The sequence below is a fragment of the Anarhichas minor genome, unplaced genomic scaffold (assembly GCF_050575085.1).
Source record: "Anarhichas minor isolate MPS153535 unplaced genomic scaffold, ASM5057508v1 ptg000027l, whole genome shotgun sequence".
In the NCBI taxonomy this organism is placed as follows: Eukaryota; Metazoa; Chordata; class Actinopteri; order Perciformes; family Anarhichadidae; genus Anarhichas; species Anarhichas minor.
The window spans coordinates 14,644,905-14,669,108 of NW_027466473.1; the positions used below are offsets into that span (position 1 = coordinate 14,644,905).

At 41.2% G+C, this 24,204-nt stretch overlaps 2 protein-coding genes across 2 annotated transcripts; one reads left to right on the forward strand and one right to left on the reverse strand.

The window, feature by feature from the left end:
* Nucleotides 1-1,522: 1,522 nt before the first annotated feature.
* trpc6a (transient receptor potential cation channel, subfamily C, member 6a) lies at nt 1,523-9,798 on the forward strand. Its single transcript, XM_076102129.1, has 14 exons — nt 1,523-1,662; nt 2,968-3,287; nt 4,344-4,476; nt 4,684-4,984; nt 5,659-5,844; nt 6,131-6,295; nt 6,407-6,650; nt 6,727-6,954; nt 7,525-7,789; nt 8,501-8,696; nt 8,785-8,985; nt 9,217-9,273; nt 9,413-9,488; nt 9,659-9,798. The coding sequence occupies exons 1-14, from the start codon at nt 1,523-1,525 to the stop codon at nt 9,796-9,798; spliced, it is 2,652 nt and encodes an 883-aa protein (XP_075958244.1).
* A 1,021-nt stretch (nt 9,799-10,819) lies between these two features.
* Nucleotides 10,820-24,202, reverse strand: arhgap42a (Rho GTPase activating protein 42a). Its single transcript, XM_076102112.1, has 24 exons — nt 24,049-24,202; nt 22,163-22,258; nt 22,016-22,077; nt 19,136-19,207; nt 17,474-17,575; nt 17,269-17,379; nt 16,599-16,703; nt 16,187-16,316; nt 15,967-16,067; nt 15,394-15,503; nt 15,219-15,297; nt 15,077-15,116; nt 14,893-14,955; nt 14,711-14,785; nt 14,492-14,576; nt 14,358-14,416; nt 14,058-14,163; nt 13,516-13,675; nt 13,280-13,430; nt 12,368-13,078; nt 12,107-12,269; nt 11,652-11,723; nt 11,418-11,497; nt 10,820-10,908 (listed from the first exon to the last, which is right to left on the reverse strand). Exons 1-24 carry the CDS (start codon nt 24,200-24,202, stop codon nt 10,820-10,822), a joined length of 2,976 nt encoding a protein of 991 aa, XP_075958227.1.
* Between the last annotated feature and the right edge of the window lie 2 nt (nt 24,203-24,204).

The window sequence follows — 24,204 nt, forward strand, 5'->3', positions numbered from 1 at the left end:
ATCTCTTCCATGGTACTTGAAGTTGTATTGTAATGTAGAAACACAAACATATTAGCAGTGCCAAAAGAAAAATTCAGATCCTTTTGACCAGTTAAAACCCCTTATGTGATACTGTCATAACCGTTTTAACATCACAACGCTCAGCGATGCGGGTTATCCTGCAAAGTCTGCAGAGTTGCAAATATTAGGAAAATGTGCCTAAAGGGCTCAAAAACAGTATGTAGAGTTTCCTATTACCGCCACAGTTGTTTCCACAGTCCAGGATGCTCGTTTGTAGCACCAACATTTTCCTATAATCCCCCATCTCCTTATTCCTGCGCAGTAGCACACACATATATTAGTGTGTGTGTGTATGGGTTCATTAACCCTAGCAATATACACATACCAGGCCACACAAAAAGCCAGAGCTCCTAAAATGTTATCAACAGAATCAGTGGTACCAAAACACATACGTAAAAAATGACTGTCCAGGTGCTCACTCATTCCCCCCAAATAAGAGTGTGTATGTTTGAGTTGACAGTGTTTACATTAAGGGTCTGTTCTGAGGAAGACGTCTTAACAAGAACTCGCGCTGGTGACATTTGTCAGAGTTTCCCCCTTTTCACCCTGCCATCCTCCCCGTGAAATGTGACGCTGTTACGTCATGAAACGTCCAAAGTGACTAATCTTCAGCAATCAGGGCCTTAAAAGGCAATTTTCACTACACTCGTACATCAGAGACTCTGCTTTATCAGATGTTTTCATGTCGACGTGTTGCTGTGATGTAATGGGGTGTTTTATGCGAAATTCAGCTTGAAAACAGACAGACAACGAAGAAGAACATATTGTACCATCAGAAATAATGAAGTGTGTGTGTGTAATGGAAACACTGGGTGGGTGCTGTCACTCATCTTTGACCTGCTGGTGACGAAATACTTGTATGCATGCTTCAATCACAGACATTAACACACGTGTGTGTATGTGTAGGATGGGAAGTCTGTACACACTGTACAGAGATCACGGGAGAATGGGAGCACACAGGAAGCATAGTCTGCTGGGAATTTAAACCCTGAGGAATCTCATCTGCTGTTCATCAGCAATCAGTTTCTCCTGCACACACACAGACTCAACATGTTCTCTAAACACTGCGGTTTAAAATAGAATTTTACAGCGCAAGCATTAAAACTGTTGGCAAAGCACAGTATTGTGAGAATATTCTGTCCTTATCTACATAATCTTTGCAGATTAGCCTGTATTCTCAAAACCAATGCAGGGAGTCCTGTGAGAGAAAATCAGGAAGAAGATTCAGCTGAAACAGTTAAGACAAATATAGCCATATGTCATCATAACACTGAGCTGCCCTCCACATCTGTATAGTTCAACAAGTAAATAAAAGTATAGTGGGACCCAGAAGGATACATTCTTTCTCAAGGACACAGAGACAGAGGGGGGAGGGCGACAGAGAGAGAGGGAGTCATGCCACAGACACTTGACTACTCCTTCGTATGAACCAGGACCCTCTCTACTGTTGACCACCTCCGGGATGAGCCACAGACCGCCAGCGCTTCATCACGACAGCCGGCCTGCGGGTTACAACGACAGCCCCAGGGCTCGGAGCCGCGATAACCTGCTGATGTACGATGACTTCGGAGAAGAAAACTGTTGCTCTGGACGATGCCTCGGGTGAGTCTTTCATTTACATACCTTACTCAGCCAGATGTGTGTGTGTGTGTGTGTTTCTGTATTCACCTTCATCTGCAGGTTTGGTTGAAATAACAGGAGAATTATGGATAGCATTTTCTATTTTACAGCATTTATTTTAATCCAGCATGTTTGATTATCATGTAAATTACAGGCATGTCCATGTATCACTGAAATTCACATTGATAACATGTAGGCCCTGTTGTATAATCAGAAGTACTACGGTTGTGGATTTCCATGTTGCACATCATAAATGGATGGCAGCGAAAATGACTACTGATAAGGTATAATATTACTACTATTATACCTTACTACATAAGGTAGTAAGATAAAATCTTCAATTAATCCAGTTAAAACTACAATGACCTCAACATGTCTGTAGCTACTTATTTCGATAATAAAAGTGTTCAGTCATTACTAAAACAAGTTGATGGAGGTTAAAATTATTTTTTTAATGTTTGTGATGTCACAGAGTATCCTTTAATAGTCCCTCCAATGTTTAAGGATTATCTTATTTACTGCTTAATTCACTGTATGAGACAGCAGCTTTCTCAGGTTTATCTCTGAAAACCCATGGACAATAAAATATCAGGTAATTAATATGAAAAACATGTCATGTTAATTTAAGTGGGGCTATTCTCTACATTACTATAGTTTACTTTCCAACGCTGCAGTTACCTGGAAAAAGATTATACTTTCTGTCAATCAACAAATGGTCCATGAGGAAGTGATTTGGTCAACAAAGTGAAATCAGGGTTGAAAGCATAACATTTCCATTTCAACTTTGGCCTGTATACTCTCGCTATTGGTATTATTTTTTACATTTTATCCAACCATTATAGAAAAGTTAAGATTGTAGTTTCTATAGAGCAATGTTAAAAACTGGTAAACTAGAATATAATAGGATAAATATAAAAATACATTTATGTTTCATATTCCTTGTAGTCAAATACTCTGTCAGAATTTAGAGTATTCAACATTTCACCTCTAAGTTCTAAGTTTTTTTTACACCAAATAAAAGCTTGCAGCAGATCAACTTGGGATGCTTTAAAGAAAAGGCAAATTCTGTATTTGTTCTGGTATTACCAACACATAAGTAGAATTCATGATTAAATCCTATTATCCACATCTTAAGCCACTAAACATTTTGGCTGCAGAATGTGAAATTGAGATGAAACTGGGAACAAGTAACTAATGTTTTGTTTCCAAAAGGTTTTATGTGTGTGTATATAAGGTACCATGTGGACAATACTGTGTTTATGTCCCCCGACTCTCTGGCATCAGCAGCTCTGAGAGACAGCACATGGCTCCTATCGGTGCTATTAAACGACGCCAGGCTCTTCGTGGTCCAGCCTACATGTTCTCTGCTCCCGCAATCAGCCCGTCAGAGGTTGAGCAGCGTTTCATGGAAGCAGCTGAATACGGCAACATACCAGAAGTGCGGCGCATGCTTCTCCAAGTGCCCAACTTGAATGTCAACGCTGTGGACTACATGGGCCAGAATGCATTGCAGCGGGCTGTTGCCAACGAACATCTGGAGGTGACGGAGCTGCTGCTGGGGAGGACGGATTTGGCCAGAGTGGGCGATGCACTCCTGCTAGCCATCAGTAAGATGCATTTGTGTAAAAAGGCCAAAAATGTATTTACGGTTTTCATCACGCATGGCAGGAAGGGTTATTAAAGATGTCATAGCAGGTAAAACCTACTGTGACATTGTCCATCATGCTTTACAATTTCAATCTAATTTATGATTTAATGGGGTCCTCCAACAAATCTCATAACGTCTACAGATAACAAATCAATACTAGATACTAGCCCAATGAAAGTGAATAGCCTCATAATGGGAGCTTTAAATCTAATTTAGGGTACTGTGACACAGTCCACTATTATTTTAATAGAGCCAGTCTATGTAACCTGAATAAAATGATGGACTTTGTTAGCTAATTAAATACCCGAGATGATAATTAAGCAAAACGACCAAATACTAGACCACCACCCCTGTTAGCTTCTCACAAGACTGTCAAATGGATTTATAGGATACAACGTTTTTCACCACTTGCTTAAGAGAGAGCTACTTTTGACAGGCCACCATTTGTTTAAACAATGAATGAATCCATTATAAACAAGGTCAACTTAAATATCAGCTTCCAGACCAGCAAAGCAAACTTTAGGTCACAGGAGTAGAACCTACCATGCTCACCTTTCTTTCTCAAAAGAAAGTCTTTGGTTGTATTTTGTTTACAATAAAATATAAATAATAATTTACTTGTAACGATGTACAAAAAGACAAGGCTGACCAGATAGCATACAGGTTAGCTATACAACACATGCATGCACAACATCTACTGATAACATCAGTCAGATTTGCCGCTAGTTGGAAAAATACAAAAGTTGAAAAAGCACAGAAATGAACATGATATCAGGATTAACTGGAAACATAAACCTCCATTTATTTGGCTGTAAATTGATGGTGAGCAACATGAGTTTGTTGTTGAGGGAGTTTGGATCAAAGCTTCGAGGCTGTTACTTTACACATTTTTTGTAAGGTCATAAACAACAAAAACCCAAATAATACTAAAGCTGTCAAAGGAACCAAACCACCAACAGCTTTGCTCTCTCTCTCTCTGTGTGTGTGTGTGTGTGTGTGTGTGTGTGTGGTGTAGGTAAAGGTTATGTTCGTATCACAGAGGCTGTGCTGTGTCACCCGGCGTTTAGAGATGCCCATCGTCTGACCGGGAGCCCTGCTCAAGCAGACATGTTGGATGACTTCTACGCTTACGATGAGGACGGGACGAGGTAAGGCAGTTAGAAGGCAGAGGCATCACTAAAAATGTTTTAGTTCCCACAGCAGTGCAGCAGTGTAACCGGTAAAATAAATATCTAAATGCCCTGACATCTGGGCATGATGGTGAAGCATGAAACACCCGGTTATGATTATCTGATGCCACATGATCTATGTAAATGTATTGGTCTTTATGTATTTGTGTGTGCGCATCCCCACAGGTTCTCTCATGACGTTACTCCAGTGATCCTTGCAGCGCACTGCCAAGAGTACGAGATAGTTCACACCCTGCTGAGTAAAGGGGCTCGCATCGACCATCCTCATGATTACTTCTGCGACTGCGACTCCTGTAACTACCAGCAGCAGTTTGATTCCTTCAGCCACTCGCGATCCAGGATCAATGCCTACAGGGGACTCGCCAGTCCTGCTTACCTATCCCTGTCCAATGAGGACCCAGTATTGGCAGCCCTGGAGCTCAGCAACGAACTGGCCATGCTGGCTAATATTGAGAAAGAATTTAAGGTACAAATGTTATGAAATATCCTACAGAAAGAACCACCACCAGACTGCGTAATCACTGTGCACGTACTGTACACGTGGCCTGAAAACCAGCTCATCGTCAAGTTCACAAAAAATGCATTTGTCATGTTGTTGCCAACCAGCTGCCAGTAAAAGCTGCCAGTAAACACAAGAACACTTTATGAGTCTTAAAAGAGGAAGCAGAAACAGACGGGGGTCTAGATCTTGTCACTGTTGACATTGTTGGTCTGACACATACAGTATAACAACTATAATTATCACTGGCCTGACAGTAAGATCGTATACTACTGGTACGATGCAATAAATAAATGTCACAATCCAAATGCACAGCCCTCATGAATGAATTATAAAGCCCACTTTTCTTGGTATATAGGCAATTGTATGTCTCACTATAATAACTAATAAGTTTTGAGGTCTGCAAACTTTTTCAAAAAACAGTTGTCAGTGATATATCACTGTCAATTTAATTGTAAACACTGTGCATAGTTATCTTTAACAGCCTACCACTATCTTAAAATGATGACCATATTTCCTTTAAAGTTTAGAAGTGGCATATTTTACAGGATGCTGTCAGACTACACCAGTAACCTCAGCATCAGACCATATCTCCTGCAATCTGTTTCACTGATGCACATTTTTCCTCGTTGTGTTCGTAGAACGACTACTGCTGCCTGTCGAGCCAGTGTAAGGACTATGTGGTGGGCCTTCTGGATCTGTGTCGCAGCACGGAGGAGGTGGAGGCCATACTGAGCGGAGAAACTGACTCTGAAGACTGCTATGATCTACCCGGTCGCCCCTCCCTCACACGGCTCAAATTAGCCATCAAATACGAACTCAAAAAGGTTAGTGTGCCCACAAACAGGCAATGATACAGAGGCAAGAACAAGTCACTGTTTTTGGTCATTTAAACAATATTAAAGAAAAAAAAAAAGCTAAAATGATCAGCAGATTAATTGATAATGACAATAATTGTTTCATCCCTGTTTGCATTATGATGCACGGTGCTGCTTTGTGCTATTAGAGTTCAGGCGGCAGACTATTTACTGCACGTTCACACTTTGAAGCAATAATCATTTTGGTTTGAAGCCCTTTATATCCTGTATGCTCTCTTATGTCTTTGCCCTTCAGTTTGTGGCACATCCTAACTGCCAGCAGCAGCTGCTGAGTATCTGGTATGAGAATATGCCCGGCCTGAGACAGCAAACCACTGCCATCAAACTGCTGGTGGTGCTGGCGGTGGCTATCGGACTGCCTGGACTGGCTGTGGCTTACTTGATCGCTCCGTGCAGCAGAGTATGTAACATTCCTCCTAAAGAATGACGCTCACATAACTTCCTAAATACTGATTCCTTGCAGAAGGTTTTCTCTCATCCTCCTAGCGTTTCATCTCTCTCTCTCGCTCAGATGGGGAAAGTGATGCGAAGCCCCTTCATGAAGTTTGTGGCCCATGCGTCGTCCTTCACAATTTTTCTGGGTCTTCTGATCCTGAATGCCGCTGACCGTTTCGCAGGCACCACCCTGCTGCCAAACATGACCCACCATGATCTCCCAGGAAGACTCAAACAGAGCTCTGACCCGCTGCTGCTCTACCGCATGACCACGACACCCTGCACGTGGATGGAGATTCTCATCATTTCATGGGTCATGGGTGAGCATTAGACAATCATGATGGAGGAAAGTCGTGTCCTCCTGTACATCCAGTCATGTGACTTGTGTTGCTGCAGGTATGATCTGGGCTGAGGTGAAGGAGATCTGGAGTCTAGGACCGGGGGAGTACCTGGTCGAACCGTGGAACTTCCTGGACTTTGGGATGCTGGCGATCTTCCTCGCGTCCTTCAGTTGTCGCTTCTCCACCCTGAGACATGCTGACTTAGCCCAGACCTATGTATACACACACTACATGACACTGATCAATGTCACACTGCCCCCTGAGATACAGTACTTTACACTGGGTGAGCCTGCTCTCACACATGCACACACTGACAGACCGCCACTCTTTAAACACCATCATTTACTTTTTGTACAAACAGTTGCAGTGAGTTAGTAGGAGCATACATTCCACTGTAGCAGAGATAACCGTCTGTTGGCTTCGGACTTTGAACACAGTTCATTTCCCTGTTTTTTATTGGGAACAAGATAAATCAGGCCAACTTTAGAGTAACAAATATACAAAATGGTTGTTTTTTTTAATGCAAATCTGAGTAACAGTTGCTTAGTTCAGTTGTTTCCAGCATTTTTGTTTTGTGACCCCTAAAAATACAAAAAGCAGTCTACTTGTAGCCCCTCAGTCACAGAGTACACATGTGTATTTGATAAAAGTTGGATGACAGAAGTGGGAAAACTATTCAATGTGTCTCAAGAAAAGCAAAGATTACAGAAAAGTCCTCCCAAAATATGTTTCTATTCCTATAATCATAATCATGAGATAGTGGCTATCTCTATGAAATGGCTAATGGTGTCCTAATTAATAAACTTGTACAAAAGTCAGTCTACTGACTGATTCACACCTTATTTTTCTGCAGCACGGATCTACTGGTTGCCTTCAGATCCCCAGCTGGTATCGGAGGGCCTGTACGCGGTGGCAGTGGTGCTGAGCTTCTCTCGGATCGCTTACATCCTTCCCGCCAACGAGAGCTTCGGTCCACTGCAGATCTCTCTAGGGAGGACTGTCAAGGACATCTTCAAATTCATGGTCATCTTCATCTTGGTCTTTCTGGCGTTCATGATCGGCATGTTCAACCTGTACTCCTATTACCTGGGGGCGAAGCAGAATGATGCCTTCACAACGTGAGATACCTGCATTTGTTCCTATACGTGCTTTTAGAGAACATTTTTTGGTCTTGATCAAAGTTGGATTTATGGAAACATGGATGAATTAAAAGTATAATTCACATTCACATCACTTACATTAAAAAAAGTTGCTATTCAGTATTCAAATCACCGTGGATAATTGAGCGTCTTTATATGAAATCACTGAAAATAGGGATTTCCAACATTTTCTGGCTTGTCACCCTTTAAAATATCTTCGTGGGACTCCTTATCGTAGGTTACGGCCTCAGTGTGAACACAAAAATGTATTTTTCCCTCTCAGATTATATTATTTAAAGGATTTCTAGAGGCTGGAAGAGGTGGAAATATATTCTGCATTTCAAAATACAAGCAAAATTACAGGAAAGTCAGAAATAATTAAATAAAATAGAGATCTGTATTATCTTTCTTATCCCTTTAATCCCCTCAGATTTATCTTGGGACCCATTGTGGGGGACCCGAGCCCCTGGTTGGGAACCACATCTTGCCATAAATATATTATGACAGATTGCCAATCTTATGTAATTAATTCTTGTACATGCAGAAGAAAAATGACCTAAAACCTCGACTCCTTCCGTTTTCTCACAGAGCATCTTCAACATCGCCGTCCTGATGATTAATGGTTTGCTTGAATTCAGAAATAACTTTTCTGTGATCTCCCTCTGTTTCCTTCTCTGTGCGTGCATCCAGCCTGGAGGAGAGCTTCAAGACCTTGTTCTGGGCTATATTTGGACTGTCTGAGGTCAGGTCTGTCGTGATCAATAATGGACACAAGTTCATCGAGAACATCGGTTACGTGCTGTACGGGGTTTACAACGTCACCATGGTGATAGTGCTGCTCAACATGCTCATCGCCATGATTAACAGCTCCTTCCAGGAGATTGAGGTTCGTCATCAAAGTACTAATCATGTGCTTCAGATACAATTTGATATACTTTCTTTTTTTGTAAGGACTAACGGATGGATTTCTTTAGGACGATGCTGATGTGGAGTGGAAGTTTGCTCGGGCCAAACTCTGGTTCTCCTACTTTGAGGAGGGGAGGACGCTCCCAGTGCCCTTTAACCTGGTCCCCAGTCCCAAATCTATGCTGGGAATAGCAAAGGCCATCAAGACCCTGCTCCTACAGTATGTGGCAGGACACAGTGAGGAGAAAACTGAGACACAGCTCAACCAGGTACCACACAATACGGACATGTGCATTATATATATATATCTAATGCATATATATATATATATATATATATATATATATATATATATAGTAATCATAAAACCATGATACTTATTGGAGCTTTACAGGCAGAGCCTGAGCACCTCCCAGTGGTTTTACTGCTGCACCACAGAGTTTAACATGAGAAATGTCACAACTCTGTTCAGTGAAGTTTATTTCAGCTTAATTTTTCAGCTCGGAGTCGGCAAAAATTCAGATTTTGGTGCTTCTACCAGCTCATCCAGATATCAGGTATGTACCTCTGTGTATTTCACAAAACTTCAGACAAAAAAACATGTATGTGAGTAGATATATCTAATCCAATATATCTAATATTGTAAATTATACATGTTCTAAGATATTTTAGCACTTTTTCCATCTCTGGTTGCAGAAGATCATGAAGCGTCTAATAAAGCGCTACATCATCAAATCTCAAGCGGACAAAGAGAGTGACGAGATCACCGAAGGTAAAAATCAACACAATGATGCTGAAACTGAACTTGTTTCACTTGTTGTATCCATTTTAAATATAAAGCTATTCTTGTCACATTTATAGTATTTCTTTTCTCAGAACTTTTGATTTTCCATTTTGAAATGAAACTTTTTCCTTTACACCTTTGTGTGTGTTGTTCTTCAGGTGAACTGAAAGAGATCAAGCAGGACATCTCCAGTCTGCGATACGAGCTTCTGGAGGAAAAATCCCAGAACATAGAGACGCTGGACGGACTGCTGAGGAGGCTGGCAGAGATCAGTACCCCGTCAGCAGCGCTGCCATAAAGCTGCACGGCTCAGAGAGTTTTAAGTGCCTGCTCTCCAACACTGACTGTCGATACAGAGCGGTGGTGACAAAACATTGACAACATAAAATAAGAATGTACAGTATATGACATAAGATTAAAATGTATTTTGTGAATTGTATAATTATGTGTTTATATGTTTATAATGCACACAAAGTACAGAAAAGATGATGGGACCTCCCTCACCTACCAAATACAGTCCATCATTATACATTCACACACATGGATACACATGTTACAACATTAAGGGATATGAATACATATAATTTGCAGAAAAAGGGCATGCACCTTGGCAGAACTAACGTACAGAGCTTCCCCTGATATTTGGAATATAAAGAATAATTTGTTTTGCACAGCTGCATATAGTATAACTAGATATCTTTAAGGAAACTTTGATAGACATAAAATAATGATAAAACAAACTACAACTACACGTTTTTAAGTTAAGTACTTGTCTTTTATTTAGACGGCATAGAAACTGACAGACAGGGACGGTGTAATGGAAGGATTCAGTCTTAGACCATCAGTTCATACTGTTCAAGGCACAGAGGTGTGAACACTTCATCTCTGGACTCACAACGTATCATTAATACGATAGTAAACACATACATTATCAGGATGTGATAGAAAACACACACTGTCTACATGTACCTTACAGACAAATTTCATAACATAAAAGAGGAGATAATAACGTTGATTAAGTGACACCGTCATGTATGAATGCAGGAAAAGTCAGACAACAAGATTTTAACATCTACTGTATTATAAACTGGTTAAAAACCCCTAACATGGTTCACATATAGTAGTCAGATATACATACAGTAAATGCATCGTTCACATGCAGCCCCAGTAGTTCAGTGATAACAGTCACAGTCACATGATGAATATATTAGATCTCTGACTAGCAGCACAGAGTTTTACTGGATGCACTTTAGATCCCTAAAGTCAAAGTTAGATCTTTGTGTTATTCAGCGATGGGGGTGATGTCATCATCGGGTCTGTCACATGTATGTGATGTAGTTTTCAGGTATGAGGCCTGTTCTTCCGTTGTACGTCGCCTGAAGCCAACCTGGTTCCACAGACGCGTACACTGCAGACACAAAACTCGAGTCAAAGCAAAGACCTTCATATATGAATTTAACCAATTTACATCTTATATAATGACTCACACTGACACCCATAATCTAAACCCATTTACAACTTCTAAGCACACGTTAGACTTAGGATAGTACAGATGTACTGTGATCTGTACACTCCCTGAATGAACAACCTACATTAACATCCGTGTTACCTTGTTATGAAGTGGGTGAAAAGGTTCTATGTAACTTTTCACCTTTAAAGAAACACTGACAGTTAAGAAACAACTGTGATTATAGAAGTTACTCGCAAGGAATGAATCAGCAAAACATAAGCATTATATGGAGAATGATCTTCAGATTACATTTAAGGATAAATCTAAATATGTTTTTGAACACCTAGTACCCCATGTCAGATGTCACTATACAAATTACAAATCCAGCTTCAGATCACATGTTAATACCAGGTGTAAATGGGGCCAAAGTTTCCTCAGGAAATGAAACCTGCGAGTGTTTTTCCTACCGTTTGAGATCAGCGCCCCCTGTGGAAAACTGAGCTCATGGCTGTGCTCTGCCTCACAGGAGTAGAGAGCCTTTGCATCCCTAGGAGAAAGAGAGATTTAGGAAGTGAGTTAAGGAGGATTTATTTTATTAATATGTTTTACTTGGCTTGTGCAGACTTCCATAACTTACTAATGACGGGATAGCTTCAGGAATAGAAAAGGTTGATCCTCAAACAAGCTCAAAATCAACATACCTTCCTGAGGAACATACGTCTAGTGCCGAGGAGAATACTGAACTCTCACGCTGCGGTAGTCTGACTGATAATCTGTAACACACAAACACAAAATTAGCTCTGCATACAATTCCCAGGATCATTTCACAAATCACAAATCACAGTTGACAGTCGTAGAAAAAAAAAAGAAGTATCCCTTTGAAGTAAAGCCAACCAGCGTGATTCACAGGGATGACTGATCTGTGTTTACATTTTCATCTCAATGGAACTTTTTTTGTGAAATATTTTGACTTTTTGAAGTTTAAAAACTTGACCTTTCCTTACAGTATCACTCTTCATCGAAACAGTTGTTTTCTCCTGGGATAAACTATCCAATGAGTCTTTTTCTTCTCTTGAGAGCACAGATCGAAGGCTGTGCTGTACGACCAGAGGGCCTTAATGTCTGAGATACAAAGATATATTTTACAAACACTCACACTGATCCAGGTCTCTGGTAACCGTTGCTGGATGCGGCGGCAGCAGAGTGTTTTGTAATCAGATCGGAGCCACAGCGGATGTGTGAAGGTTTACGTTTGCGCGTTGCCTCCTGTGGGTCCAGCGACATGAGACTCTGTACCGATCCGTGACAGCTTTTGTAATCTGCGACGGAGACACGAGAAATTAGAGCCGAACATAAACAGGGAAGTGACAGATGCTTCTCACTGTCAACACACTCGATCCCACAGAGACGTACGCACCCTCGGAAATGTGTAGGGAGGTCAGAGAGGAGGACGTGGAAAGCTGGTCGCGGAATAATGAAGAGGAGGAGGAAGAGGAGGAGGAGGCCGTCATGTACGTTTTTCTGTGCTGCCGAGAAGGAGAGGTAGTCACTTTGGTTTCCGTGACAGTAGAGGAGGCGCTGGATGCATTTCTTTGATCGACTGAATGAGAGCTCTTCAGAGAGGAGACAGACGACGCTCGCTGAAGAGGTCGACCCTCCCTGAGAGAAGAGGCGCGCTCCACTGAAGAGTGCTGGATGGAGGCAGTGGACAAGGAGGCTACGGAAGGAGATCTTGACTCTTTTACAGATGACAAGGAGGCAGTCGAGTTTCCTTTGACAGACAGACTCCTCTCTGTGGAGAGTAAAGAGGATGTGGAGGAGGACACAGAGGACGTCTGCTGGGCCGGAGTGATCTGGGAGGAAGTACTGGGAGAGGAAGGCGTAAGGTGAGGGGAGGCCGTGTTGTCTGTCGGGTGTTTCTGATCCTTCCCGTTTGAGGAGTTGTGGGACGGCGAGCAGGAGGAAGCCGCATGAGGAGACACCGGTGCTGTGGAGGACGAGTCGGGTTCGGCAGCAGGAGAGGACGGAGGAGAGGTCTGAGACAATCCGTTCTTCTCAGAGGAGTGTGAGGACAGAGACTCCTGGCTGCCCATCGGAGTCGTGCTGGGGCTGCTACTGAAGGTGTCACCTGGAGGGAGAAATGGAAACGAGTCACATAATAAAGAGGCTGAATGACAACGATTAGTCCGTCCCACTGCTATTTTATTCGCCCATTAACTTGTGTATATGTATGAAAAGTAACTCACAGCTATAACTGTGAAGTATAATGTTGTGGAGTAACTGTCACGAGTGACAGGATAAAGGAGCTGTCGGCTGCAGAGAGACTCACTGTCGTTGTCTGCCAGGCAGAGAGCCGGAGGGTAGAGACGGGCCTTCCTCTTTCCAGTCGACAGACAGATGGCCTTGTTCCTCCGAGGAGTCGACCGAGAGGATGGAGGCTGAGGTAACGGCACCGACAGGTCTGGGGCCTCACCAAATATCTGGCAGGAACATACATTTCCTGTTAGGTGTGCGTATGTGCGTGTGTGTTTGTGTGAATGCATATGTGTGTATTTGTAAGCGTACCTTGTGGTGGTTCTCAATGATAATCTCCACCACAATGTTTTGAAACTTGATGTTCATCATGGCAGCCACCGTCTCCTCCTGCGACCTCATCAGCGTGGGGCCGAAGATCATTCCCAGGTTGGACACAGTCATCAGGTTCTGGTCACTGTGAGAGGACACCCTGCGCACACACACACACACACACACACACACACACACACACACACACACACACACACACACACAGATACACGTGATGAGCATGTATATTTATCACATATCATATCGCAAAGAATGGGAAAAATATTTCAAAAATCAATTGCAACCCAACTTTCAGTATATTTAAATTACATCTTGTCTTGTCTACATGTTTGACAGAATATTGGAAATATGAAGATATCATTGCAAACGCCGACCGGCTAAAAGACTATTTCCATAAATTGAGGAAAATATGACTGTATAAAACATTTTCAAATATATTTAACGAAAATAAGATGCTCTCAAAGCTACAATCGGGCATTTTCAAGGCATTGGACAATAAAAGAACAGTGTGTGTTACATACTTGTGAAGGTGGTTGGTTAGGATGTCCAACATAGCTCTGTTTTTTTCTGGTAGTTTGTGTACAAGAGCATGAATTGCTCTCACTCTATACTTCTGGTTGTCACACTCTGTGAAACAAGGAAAGAGCACAGAGTAAGAAATATGATTTAGTGTTGAGAGGGTGACCTTATGTGCTTCTGTTTACATGACATACAATGTATGAGGCAGTGAATTCAGTACAAACACTATTTAAATAACAGCAAATTGTGTCTATCACACTCTGTGTTCTATGTGTTGTAAGAGAGGCAGGAAGGGCTCTTACTTGCAGCCTTGATGAATTCTTTATGCAGTCTGTAGGTCAGTACTGGTTCTGCCAGACACCTGCACACACATATGAAATCATGAATTCATAATTCATGAGATGTGTTATTAAAAAACTTTGTACTGTATTGTTACCTGAAATAATTCTTTAGACCGCTGGTGATGGTCTTGTTGTCCCAGGCCTCTGCATCCAGCTGCATGTCAGTGGGAGCTGTGGATGCTGGAGGAACGTAGATAGTAAATTATTTATCTGTAGCAATGGATTTTTATTACACGAGCTATTCGCTGTGCTTGAATAAGTCTCCACCATACAGGAAAATAACACCGTGCAGAGGAAAGCAGGGTGTTTCTTACCAAACACACTCGTCATCAACCGCTGCACTTTGGAGTTGACTCCCCCAGTCCTGTACAGTCCCAGGGTGGTAATGCCTAAACACACACACATAACACACAGATATGTTCAACAATTCAACAATGCAACAAATAAATACTCATTGGAAATATTTTCCTCATATGAACATTTCAAGGAGGAATACCTCTCGTTTCAACCAGCTCAATACACTTCTTAACAAAGTTGAAGCCTGCCTTGTTGAGAAATGCTGTAAAAAAACAAAAACCATGTTCACCTTAACATCTGATACATTGCAAGACATACTAACAGATGTTAATAAATAGAATCTTTTGAATTAAATCAAGAACAGCATAAATTGGGATACTTACTCTCCTCCTTTTTACTCAGTAAAGAAGGCAGAGTGTAAATCTGAACGAAGGCAGAAAACATGTTGATGTATGTGTTAGTATTTCAAACATTACTGGTACTGTATCATTTCTATAACTTATTTAAGGGTGAAGTTATTCATACAGGTTCTTTTCCATCCATTGCCTCCATCCACAGCCGCCTGTTTGCCTCAGAGAGTGCTTGCAGGGTGATGACGGCATGTCTGCAGAGAAAGAGATCATTTTATCTCAATGTATTTATCAGACAGACAGTCGTGTTGCCCTCACACAGTTCTCTGCGTTATTTCCCCCCCCCTGACCTCTCCACCACCTCGATGTCAAAGCAGAAGCGTTTGTCAATTGAATCTGTCTTCCTTCTGACACAAGAGCTCAGCTTGAACATCTCAGGCGTACCGTTCACCACGCCGTTCTGTGAACAGAGAGATGAGAATTTGCGATACGCAATTCACGTGTGGTCTTGTTAGGACTCACACACAGTGTGAGCTTTTGTTCAGTGTTGCTCACTACGGTGAGGACCATTTTGGTGTTTTAACATCTCAACAATATACTTCCTACTTTTCAGTTTGCTTCAAAACATCATTTAAATGTACTTACAAACGTGACATAGCTTGAGGTTTGTAGTTAGTAGTTTGTTTTTCTCAAAGTTGCATAAATAGCTACCTAACACTATACTGCAGTTTGCAGAGAGCTTCTTGCTGGTACTTGTAGGAAGCTGCTAAACAGAGTTGTGTTACCTGCTTAGAATAACATTACCATATGACAAAAATGTAGCTCAGGGTTTTATAAGTTGACTTTCGCTGTGGATTTGAACGCTTGTAAATGGGAAAACAAAACATTCAGCGTGTGGTTATTCATCTGTGCTACCAGCTCACCTGTCTGCTGGCTGGTCTGGCCTCTGTGTTGCTCATGGTGAACATCTTGGAGCTTTTTTCATAGGTACAGTAGTATCTGGTCCACACACTGCCCAATGGACCTAAAATACACGACAACCATTCATGCAGGGGCAATTGTGTGTGTTTTAACAGACTAAAGTCTTTCTTCACAGCATAAGTGAGAGAGAAAATGTGATTTTTGTGTTTTGTGTGTGCTCACGTTTCTCCTGTATATACAGGTATCCCTCCATGGTAAAGACACTGGGGGCTTGGAAGTCTTCTTCTGCAGACCGGATCCTCTTCATCAGCCTCTCAACCTCAGCACGCGTACTTTCAAAGTTATTGCGAGCCTTTTCAACATACATTACAAACTGCATTGAAAGATGGTTTGCGAACATATTTATATGAAATATAAAATCTTTGAAAGAGTTTGAACATAATGGATTCAGGACTGCATAATAAGCTTCTGGTCACTTTAAGTAGTTTCAACATGCAAAGGAGTACCAGGGGTGTAAGGTTTCCTCTTTGGGAAACTGACTTTCACATCGCTCTCTAAATGGCAGCTCAGACCGGATCAAACAAGTGATATTAGGCCCAGGTTTGGTTTACAGGTTTGCAGTAAACATACTTACATTCTGCAGGTTGAACTGAAGCTGCTGCTTGTAGGGTTCAAACTCATTGGCCAGCTCGTAACCCTCATGGTAGAACGTAAACAAACCCTGCAGGAAGGCTAATAACTGAAGATCAGAGGGAGAAAGCCGCAGGACAAATGTTAGCTGGGGGCTTGGGAGTGTAGAGTACAAGGAGGGGATTACAAAAGTATGATCGTCTGTCATCTGCTCAATCAATTCGAGATTGCAATAGGAGAAAAAAAACTACACAACAAAGAGTTTCCCTCTCTGTCAGGCAGAAGAGATCTCCATGCAGGAAGTGCTACTCCAGCAACAGGAAGTGGGCTTTACTGATATCTATCATTAAAATGTTTTAATCACTGGCCAAACAGTGTGTGTCATCTGTGTTTTTCAGAACCTGGTTTCGCTGTGTTTCCATAATCATGTCTGCATGCACACTCACTATTACTGATACTGGCTTTTTTGGCTGCAATTATGACTTCATGTTTATCTCATTGTTTACATGCAGCACAAAAAAAAACTTATCAGTCATATTTTCCTGTGATGAAACATTGTTTATCGGTGACTGTGTTCACCCTCCACTGGTCAGAGCTGTGAAGGCCCAGCAGCACGGTTCATTTGTGCTAAAGTTGCATATAAGCACGATCATAACGTATGTAAGTGATCTCACCGGCTCCACAAATTCAAACTTCTTTCTCTCCTGCACTTCTTGGATCTTGAAGACATACTGCAGCGATGCATCATAAAAAACCTGCCTGTCCTTACTCATCTGTGAATCGGCCTACAACAAAGACAAAAACAACACCCATGTAGTACTTTTTGTTACCTAACACATGTTGGAGGAACTGTACATTTTTAGAAGTCGAACGATTTACCTCGTGTAGCTGTGATTCCTTCTTTTTGGAGGACACGCTGAGGTGTTTCTCCAGAACAGAGTAGTACCTTTCTGTCTCCTTGTCAAACTGCTTCTTTCCCTCCTAAAGAAGACAGGGGTGTAGAGGACATGGGCAATTAATAAAATCTGCTCCTAAAGGTCTTTAAATTCACTTTCTTACATACAACAGAGTTTCACACTTGATTATTATGTCACTGTCCCCAGTCCTTTACGTCTCATTCGCGAGAAGGACGAGCATTTTTCAACACAAGTGCAAACTGAGATACCAACGTGAAGATAATATGTTTTATGATACTTTATGATTCTTTACTTCTGTTTTTTTTTGTACATTAATTCCTCACATGCATTTGTATTTATTGTTTTTGGAACACATGCAGCTATACAAGAACTTAATAATTAAATTAAACTAAATTAAGAAATTTGAAAATAAATAAGAATTCTGAACAACTAGGGAACATATTATTCAAATCAATAAATAACTGATCGAACAAATATGTAAATACCACATGAATTTTAGTAGATATTCCATGCGAGTTTAAAGTACTTGACAGTCTAACCAGTTCAACTACTTAATGAGTAAATAAATAAAAACAACAAGACTAACAGTCTACATCCATGTACTTAGCAGAGTGGTACTTTGAGCTAAATGCTAATATCGATAACATACTCACAATGTCAACGCTAACATGATTATGTTAAGAGGGTCCTTGAATGTTTGACCCAAATTTCATGCCAATTGTTGTCAAGATATTTCAGGCTGGACCACAGCCATTGTCCGACCCACTGACCGGCAGACCGGCAGTACTCTAGTGTGGCTCAAAATACCAAAATGCCACAAATCAGTGAGACCACCGTAAGGTTGCTACCATTAATAATGGAGACACTGCCAACATATTTCGGACAACAGCCATTTTCAAAAACAGCTGCGGCTCCAGACTCCACACGTCCAACCACTGTTTCTGGCTCAGCGACATCAGTTTGAGGTTGTGCTGCTCACACACTCCTGCCACATTCTACAGGCTGCGGAAACGCTTCGATCAACACAGAGAAACGAGTTGTGATTTCACTTCCAGGGTTAGTCAGAGCTGTGAGCAGGTCTACTTTCTGAAACCCCGTCTACTGCACGCCACTGCTGTCTTTTTTTTTTTTTTTGGTCTGAGAGAGAGCAGAGAGAAAAGAAATGAGATAAACTGAATTATAAGACTTGAGACAGCTGCTGAAAGCAGACACCAGACTCACTTTGTGTTTATACTGTCTCACTGAGTTCAACTATCTCTCTGTCTGTGACGCGCTCCCCCCCCCCCCCAGCGTCCGTTCCCATGACCTTGTTACTGACACTGGACCTTGTTCCATCGTTTGTCCGAACAAATTGGATTCTCTGACCACTGACTGGGAGACTGACTGGGACCAGACCAGAGCAGGAGGATCTGTGTTCATCACCTTCAGTGTTAGATAACTAACGAGCACAGCCTGCTTAATGAACTTAGCGTCACATATTGGCCTTTTTAAAACCTCAGCAGATACTGTGTGCAGTTTTGAATATCACCCGTGAGTAAAAGCAAAAGTTAACTGGTTCAGTACCTTTGCGTTAGTAATCTAATCAGCTTTTGTTAGCCTTCGATTCTAACAACAGCAGAAGTACCTTAACAGCTCCAATCTGCTCCTTACGAAATCTCTCGAGCGGTGAGATCAACACGTCATCGGCATTCTGGATCTGAGTGAGGAAAAACACACAACAGTCAGCTCAGTGTGTCATAGCAGTAAATACTAATAAAGACTGGCAAAACAGTGATGACTTCAGTGTCACTTTTTGGGACAATTTTGTGCTAAAGAGACAAATGTCTTGACATTCCTGCTTCATTTCAGAGTAGATGTCGACATAGACCACTGAGGAAAAGGTCAAATTCAATCCTACAACTTAGAATCTCGCTGTGATTGAATCTCGCTCTTGATTAATATATCGCACATGATTTATTTACTTACTGGGTACATTCCAAAAATACCATAGCAAAACCCTGCACAAACCTCAGTTAAAGTCAGTTTATGAGCGAGATATGAGCGGCTTATTATCCAACACTATGAGCGTGATTAGTGAGCGATTGATGGACTTTGCTCAAGGTTAATATCCAAGTCACGAAAAGTCATGCTGAGGCTTTGACTGCATTTAGGCACGGTGTTGACATGCTAGCAATGACAATGCTAACATGCTGATGCAAAGAAGGAATCATGTTTACCATGTTTACCAGATCCAGATGTTCAGATTCAATACGCTTTATTGGGATGAATGTAACAAGGACAGTATTGCCACAGCATCAAGTTATAATGAGATTATAATGAAAATAAAACAAGGTAAAATTCATAAAATTAAGAAATTAGCAGATAACTATTAGTTGAAAATGTTAGCATGCTAATATTTGCCAATTAGCACAAGACACAAACAACAGTTGAGGCTGATGGGGACGTCATTATTAAAGCAAATATTTATTTAACCTAAAGGCAAGATGATGGTGCATCGGTCCGTACAGTATGTATGAGAAACTCGTTGATGTTGAGACATGAGCCGAGCAGTAAGGAAGGCTACAGAGCTGTTATCAGAGCTCTGGTGTTTATACAAAGTCTCGGCGCTCTTTAGTCATGAGTCTAAAGTCATGTCTTGCTTTGTTCTGTCTAGTTGATTTAAGCAGTAGACTCTAAATAGCTTCCCAGCCCTGCATCATAACTTTACTTTCACTTCACTTTCGTTTCGTACCTGGCCAGTACCCCGAAGAAAGGTCTCCTTTCTTTGTATGGTTTCCTTTTTCACCACATTACAATATGTAGGAGGAAACTGAACACTAAGAGACTGAAAGGAAAGTAATAATAGTCCTTTCAGGTTGAACAGGGAGGTATTTCAGAGGAACCCATTCGCTGGAATTGCCCTTTTACTCAATAATGATGGTATTAGTAGAGTTTCAGACCTATCTGCAGCATACAATTAAATTGCACACAAACACACACACATACACGCACACACACACAGGACCCTTTTATGGACTTTCCCAGGCAGTCAGGCCTCTGCTCACGGTCTCACAGGGGAATTGGCAGAATAGGTTCCACATGGTTCTTCTGTAACCAGACCATGCACACAGCCAAGTCTCACACACACACACGCACACACACACACACACACACACACACACACACACACACACAGAGGGCTTTGCATAAGGTAACGTACTATGCACATACATTGCACATGCGCGGAGGTTTGCCTGCACAAAGACTGTGCCAGACTCCAATCACTCCCACACAAAGCCTTCCGGCTGATGGAGGGTCTGTAAGTCAAAGATGTTTTTCCGAATCGTCGCGGAGCACACACTGCCGCTGGCACAAAGTCCACAACAAATGTGTCACTCAGACTTGTGTGAAAACCAGATTTGGACAAGAGGCTTGAGGAAGTCAGAGTGGTGCACCAAGTGAAGATGCCTAACAATGACTGTAACGTTCAAACTTTAAATCCTGGATACTATTCGTACCGACTTTGGGGAAAACAATTTGATTTAGAAGGGGCTTTTGGTCTAATGGTGTATTCAGATCAGCGCTGGCATTCAGACATAGACCGTATAGAAGGATTGGACGAAGACACCTTGTAGTACAACCTAAAGCGGAATAAGGCAACCATCATGTTACAATTAACTTTCATGAACTGAAAACATACTTCTGAAAGTGTTGAAGTTAAATGGGAACATCATTTACTAAATGAACGTCATGCTGTATTGAAGAAGACTTGAAACGTGTGATTGGGATCATAAACGCATGTTTACAATGTTTACTGAGGTAATAAATCGTGTAAGAAGTAGAGTCATTTTCTCATAGGCTTCAGTACAATCAGACTTTTTTTGCAACCAGAGGAGTTGCCCTGTGCTGGCAGTTTAAGGCAGTTTAAGGCAGTTTAAGGCACTTAAAGGCGTTGGCTTCACTTTTCAGACCCCGAGAAACTGCAACACAAGATGCCTTAAACCAAGAGAAACTTCTCTGTATCATTTCTTTCTAAAGCCCTTCAGAAGTCTGTTGTTTCCATTCCTGAACAAATATATATGAATCACAACCATTTTATTGATGTAGAGAAGGATGCCGTACAAAGACAAAGAAAACTCTAAAAAATGTCAAAAATGAATAGAAAGAAATCTTTTGCAGATATCCATTCAAGGTTTTTGGTGGATTGTTTTTCAAAAGGGTTACACTTCTAAATCTCATTAATTAATAAGCAATAATAAACAAAGCTTTACATTGTATAAAGTACAATGGAACTCATACATTGACCTATTTACTGTTTACCACTCACCCTCCATGTAAAATGGCCTCTTTTCAATGTCACAAAGACAACAGAATGTCCTCAATTTTGAAACATTCCTTACTTTACTCACTTAAAAAAAAAATGTGGAGCATAAACCTACATTCACTCTCTTTCTCTCTCTCTCTCACACACACACACACACACACACACACACACACACACACACACACACACAAACCTTCTTACCAGTCGTTTTCTCTCCTCTTCCATGGTGCTCAAGAGCTGAGAGAACTCCTTCAAGGACTGAGCTGCAAAATAAATGTTACACCTCAAATGTGGATCATATTCGGTATATTTTGCAGTCTCAGCCTCTTGTTTTCTAATTCATCTTACCTATACTGATCTCATCATCAGTCTCAGCGTCTCCAATACATTCAAACTGAAACTCCTGCAGAGACTGAGAGAACCGTTGAACAGCAAGAGAAAGACCTGTGAAAAGCAGACAGTTCATTCATTTAAAGCAAACAATTATATTATTGCCATAACTAATACAATTTCACGATTTACATATTATAGACAGGAATGCTCTCGGCATGAGTTTGCAAACTGCCATCGTTGGTCCAACACCATGTTATGCTGCCATTCTCCTACAGGCTACACGCAGCATCACTTATTCCCACCTGCAGTAAACTATTAATGTAGTTTCCTACAGGACTCTTGCATATCATCTACTGCCAAGACATGAGGTGTCAAACTCTGTAAACAAATGGTTTCACCCTGCAACAAACTCTGTTTATGTGTCCAAACCACACTTTAATAATAGAGTTTAATAACCCCTTTTAATCTGACATGCACGAATGCTTGGCAGCACAAGGCTGCATTCTCTCACTCACACATCTTTAACATGCCAGCCAATGTAAGGCACTATTTTAATCATACCACTACATTACACACTGATAATAAAACCATTAATTAAAGTGTCGTTTACGAGCAGTTTATAGCAGATTACTACCTGGAGATCAGAAAAAAAGAACAAAAGCACAGTAAACATTGTTATTCTACGCTGGAAACCTAAATTGCGTTGTTGACATATTGTTATTCAAAAGCACAAGATTTGGACCAAAGGGCTGTAAAAGGTCTGCTTACATCAGTGCTGTTTGTAGACACGGGGGAAAAAATCTGGGCAGTCATTTTGATTGTCAGTTTGAAGACAGAAAAGTTAATTTTATTTTCCATCGGCAATACAAACACTTCAATTAATATCATTTTGTGGCGGCTCTGGTGGTTGTGGTGGCAGTTATTCTGCACACAGTTTGTGTGTGTGTGTGTGTGTGTGTGTGTGTGTGTGTGTGTGAGAGTCTGGCAGGCAGCAGCGGTGTTCACACCAATGACCTCAGGCAGCTAAAAGCGTAGGTGTGTTTGAGCTAAAACTGGAGGGGATTAAAAGAAACTACCAACAAATGGGAGGTGCCTGCGTTTTGAAAGTCTTCATTAGCTGATGACATATGATTATGACAATATGACTAATAAAAGTCTTATGATTTCGAGACGGGCAACTGAAGATCAGGTCCCAAAGCAGCAAACTCTTTAGGGACCTTATCACGTCAGGCTGGAACCTTTAATCAATCAATGAAGAACATGAACCGTCAACAAGTTTGACGATTTATGAATCATTCAAGTAATTTATAAAGGATTCAAAACTTTTGTCTGTTTAACATAATTGTGCTGACGACTATGTCAGGGTTTTGTACTATAAGTCAGACACAACAAGCAATCTGAGGATGTCAAACTGATGAAGTACTGACAAAAAAGAAACATTATAAATATGACCATTTGTACTTTTTATGTTACAGCTACTAAAGTGGCAGAAGACATAGATAATAAATCCATTAATAGCAAATAGAAACATTCACTGATTATTTTACTCATCTCTATGGTTAAGAAACTGTATAAATAGCATATAAAACCAGACTAGGACACATACAGTCTAAGCTATCATGGTAGAATAAGTAAAACATCTATTCTCGCATGACGGTAACGACACAATAGCCCATACATAATAATACCATAATACCTAACTGCTCATACCACCTAAATAAAAAGCAATGCATTGGCGTTTAGCTGTTAAAGTCTAAAGTAACGTTAGTCTGAACTCACTCTGGCTCTGTTTGAATTGATGGCCTTGGGTTGCTCTGCAGAACGTACCAGTACTAAACGTACCGTAACACGCTACACTTCTATCCCCCCCAAAGACAAGATGTTAACCATCGTGTACTTACTTCTGAGCGCAGACACGAGCATGTTTCCATCTTTGATGAGGTCTTTTATAAACCTGTTGGTGCGCTCCAGCTCGATCTCATGGCACTGCAGCCGCTCTCTGAACTCCGGACTGTCCAGGAAAGAGTCACTAAACTCCAGCGTCGGCAGACCCATAT

Coding starts and splice junctions, on each gene's coding strand:
- trpc6a (XM_076102129.1), top strand. CDS start 1,523: ATGAGCCACAGACCGCCAGCGCTTCATCACGACAGCCGGCCTGCGGGT. Junction 1,663..2,967: donor TGCTCTGGACGATGCCTCGG/GTGAGTCTTTCA, acceptor TGGCATCAGCAG/CTCTGAGAGACAGCACATGG. Junction 7,790..8,500: donor CAGAATGATGCCTTCACAAC/GTGAGATACCTG, acceptor GCGTGCATCCAG/CCTGGAGGAGAGCTTCAAGA.
- arhgap42a (XM_076102112.1), bottom strand. CDS start 24,202: ATGGGTCTGCCGACGCTGGAGTTTAGTGACTCTTTCCTGGACAGTCCG. Junction 17,576..19,135: donor AGCAGATTGGAGCTGTTAAG/GTACTTCTGCTG, acceptor TGTCTTCTTTAG/GAGGGAAAGAAGCAGTTTGA. Junction 15,117..15,218: donor CAATGGATGGAAAAGAACCT/GTATGAATAACT, acceptor GCCTTCGTTCAG/ATTTACACTCTGCCTTCTTT.